This window comes from Trichinella spiralis (genome assembly GCF_000181795.1).
Source record: "Trichinella spiralis strain ISS 195 chromosome Unknown Scfld1920, whole genome shotgun sequence".
Lineage (NCBI taxonomy): Eukaryota > Metazoa > Nematoda > Enoplea > Trichinellida > Trichinellidae > Trichinella > Trichinella spiralis.
The window spans coordinates 1-917 of NW_003528859.1; the positions used below are offsets into that span (position 1 = coordinate 1).

The following is a 917-nucleotide window of genomic DNA, read 5'->3' on the forward strand; positions in this document are numbered from 1 at the left end:
GGTGGATTCGTGGTGGTAGAAACGAGACGGATCCAAATGATTCACAATAAGCAGATTCTAAAAATTTAAATTCATTCGAATTCCATGCTCCATCTTTTGGTGTAAGAATTATTTGCTAAACATATGAGAAAAATTATGAAACAAATATTTTTCAAAATGAATGATATGAATAATTATTATTTACACGTCCTCCATTTCCTTTACCATATTCCAACCTAGGCGGAGGCAAGACTCGTCCATCAACAATCATTGGTTCCGCTTTAATTTGTACGCCAAAACTTTTCAAAAATGGATCACTATTGAAATTTGATTTCTTGACCATGTCAATACACTTTAGATTTCGAGTAGGAGCGTCTGTCGAAGCAAACTAAATATAACAATTTATTCATTATTATCAATATTTGAAATCATTAACATACTCGAATTATAGAAGTCGTTTGACACGCTTTCAATTTCTTGTTGTATCTTTGACAGTTCGCGACTTGACAAAGCTAAATTGGCCAAAATAAATTCATTGTATTTAATAAAAGTTTAATCAATTATCAGATTTTTATACTTCAACTGGGAAATAAATTGCTTTTGTTTTACTTCCGACTTGAACCAAGGGCAAATTTGGATACTTTAATGGCCCATAAACGTCACGAAAATATTCCGCAACTGAAACTTCTTTTCCATCTCTTTTGAATTTCATCGATACTGCCGTACTGAGTATATCTTTAATACGATAAATTCGATCTTGATTTCGATGTGTTGTATGAATGCTAACCCCTAAATTAATAAACAAAACAACGCAAACATTGAAATATATTTCAATATTCCAATATCGATTACCTTTTAATTCTGGGTATCAACAAGCTCACTGTTCTGGGTTGAAGTCGGGGTATCCAGTTCTAAGCTGAATTTGGAATGAAAATTTT

General features: G+C 32.1%; 1 protein-coding gene across 1 annotated transcript; it reads right to left on the bottom strand.

The window, feature by feature from the left end:
* Positions 1-23: 23 nt before the first annotated feature.
* Positions 24-768, bottom strand: Tsp_14549 (protein argonaute-2; the record flags this gene model as incomplete). Its single annotated transcript, XM_003368773.1, has 4 exons — positions 24-57; positions 185-367; positions 420-491; positions 557-768. Coding segments are annotated over 4 exons (501 nt in total), but the record flags the coding sequence as incomplete, so codon positions are not given.
* Between the last annotated feature and the right edge of the window lie 149 nt (positions 769-917).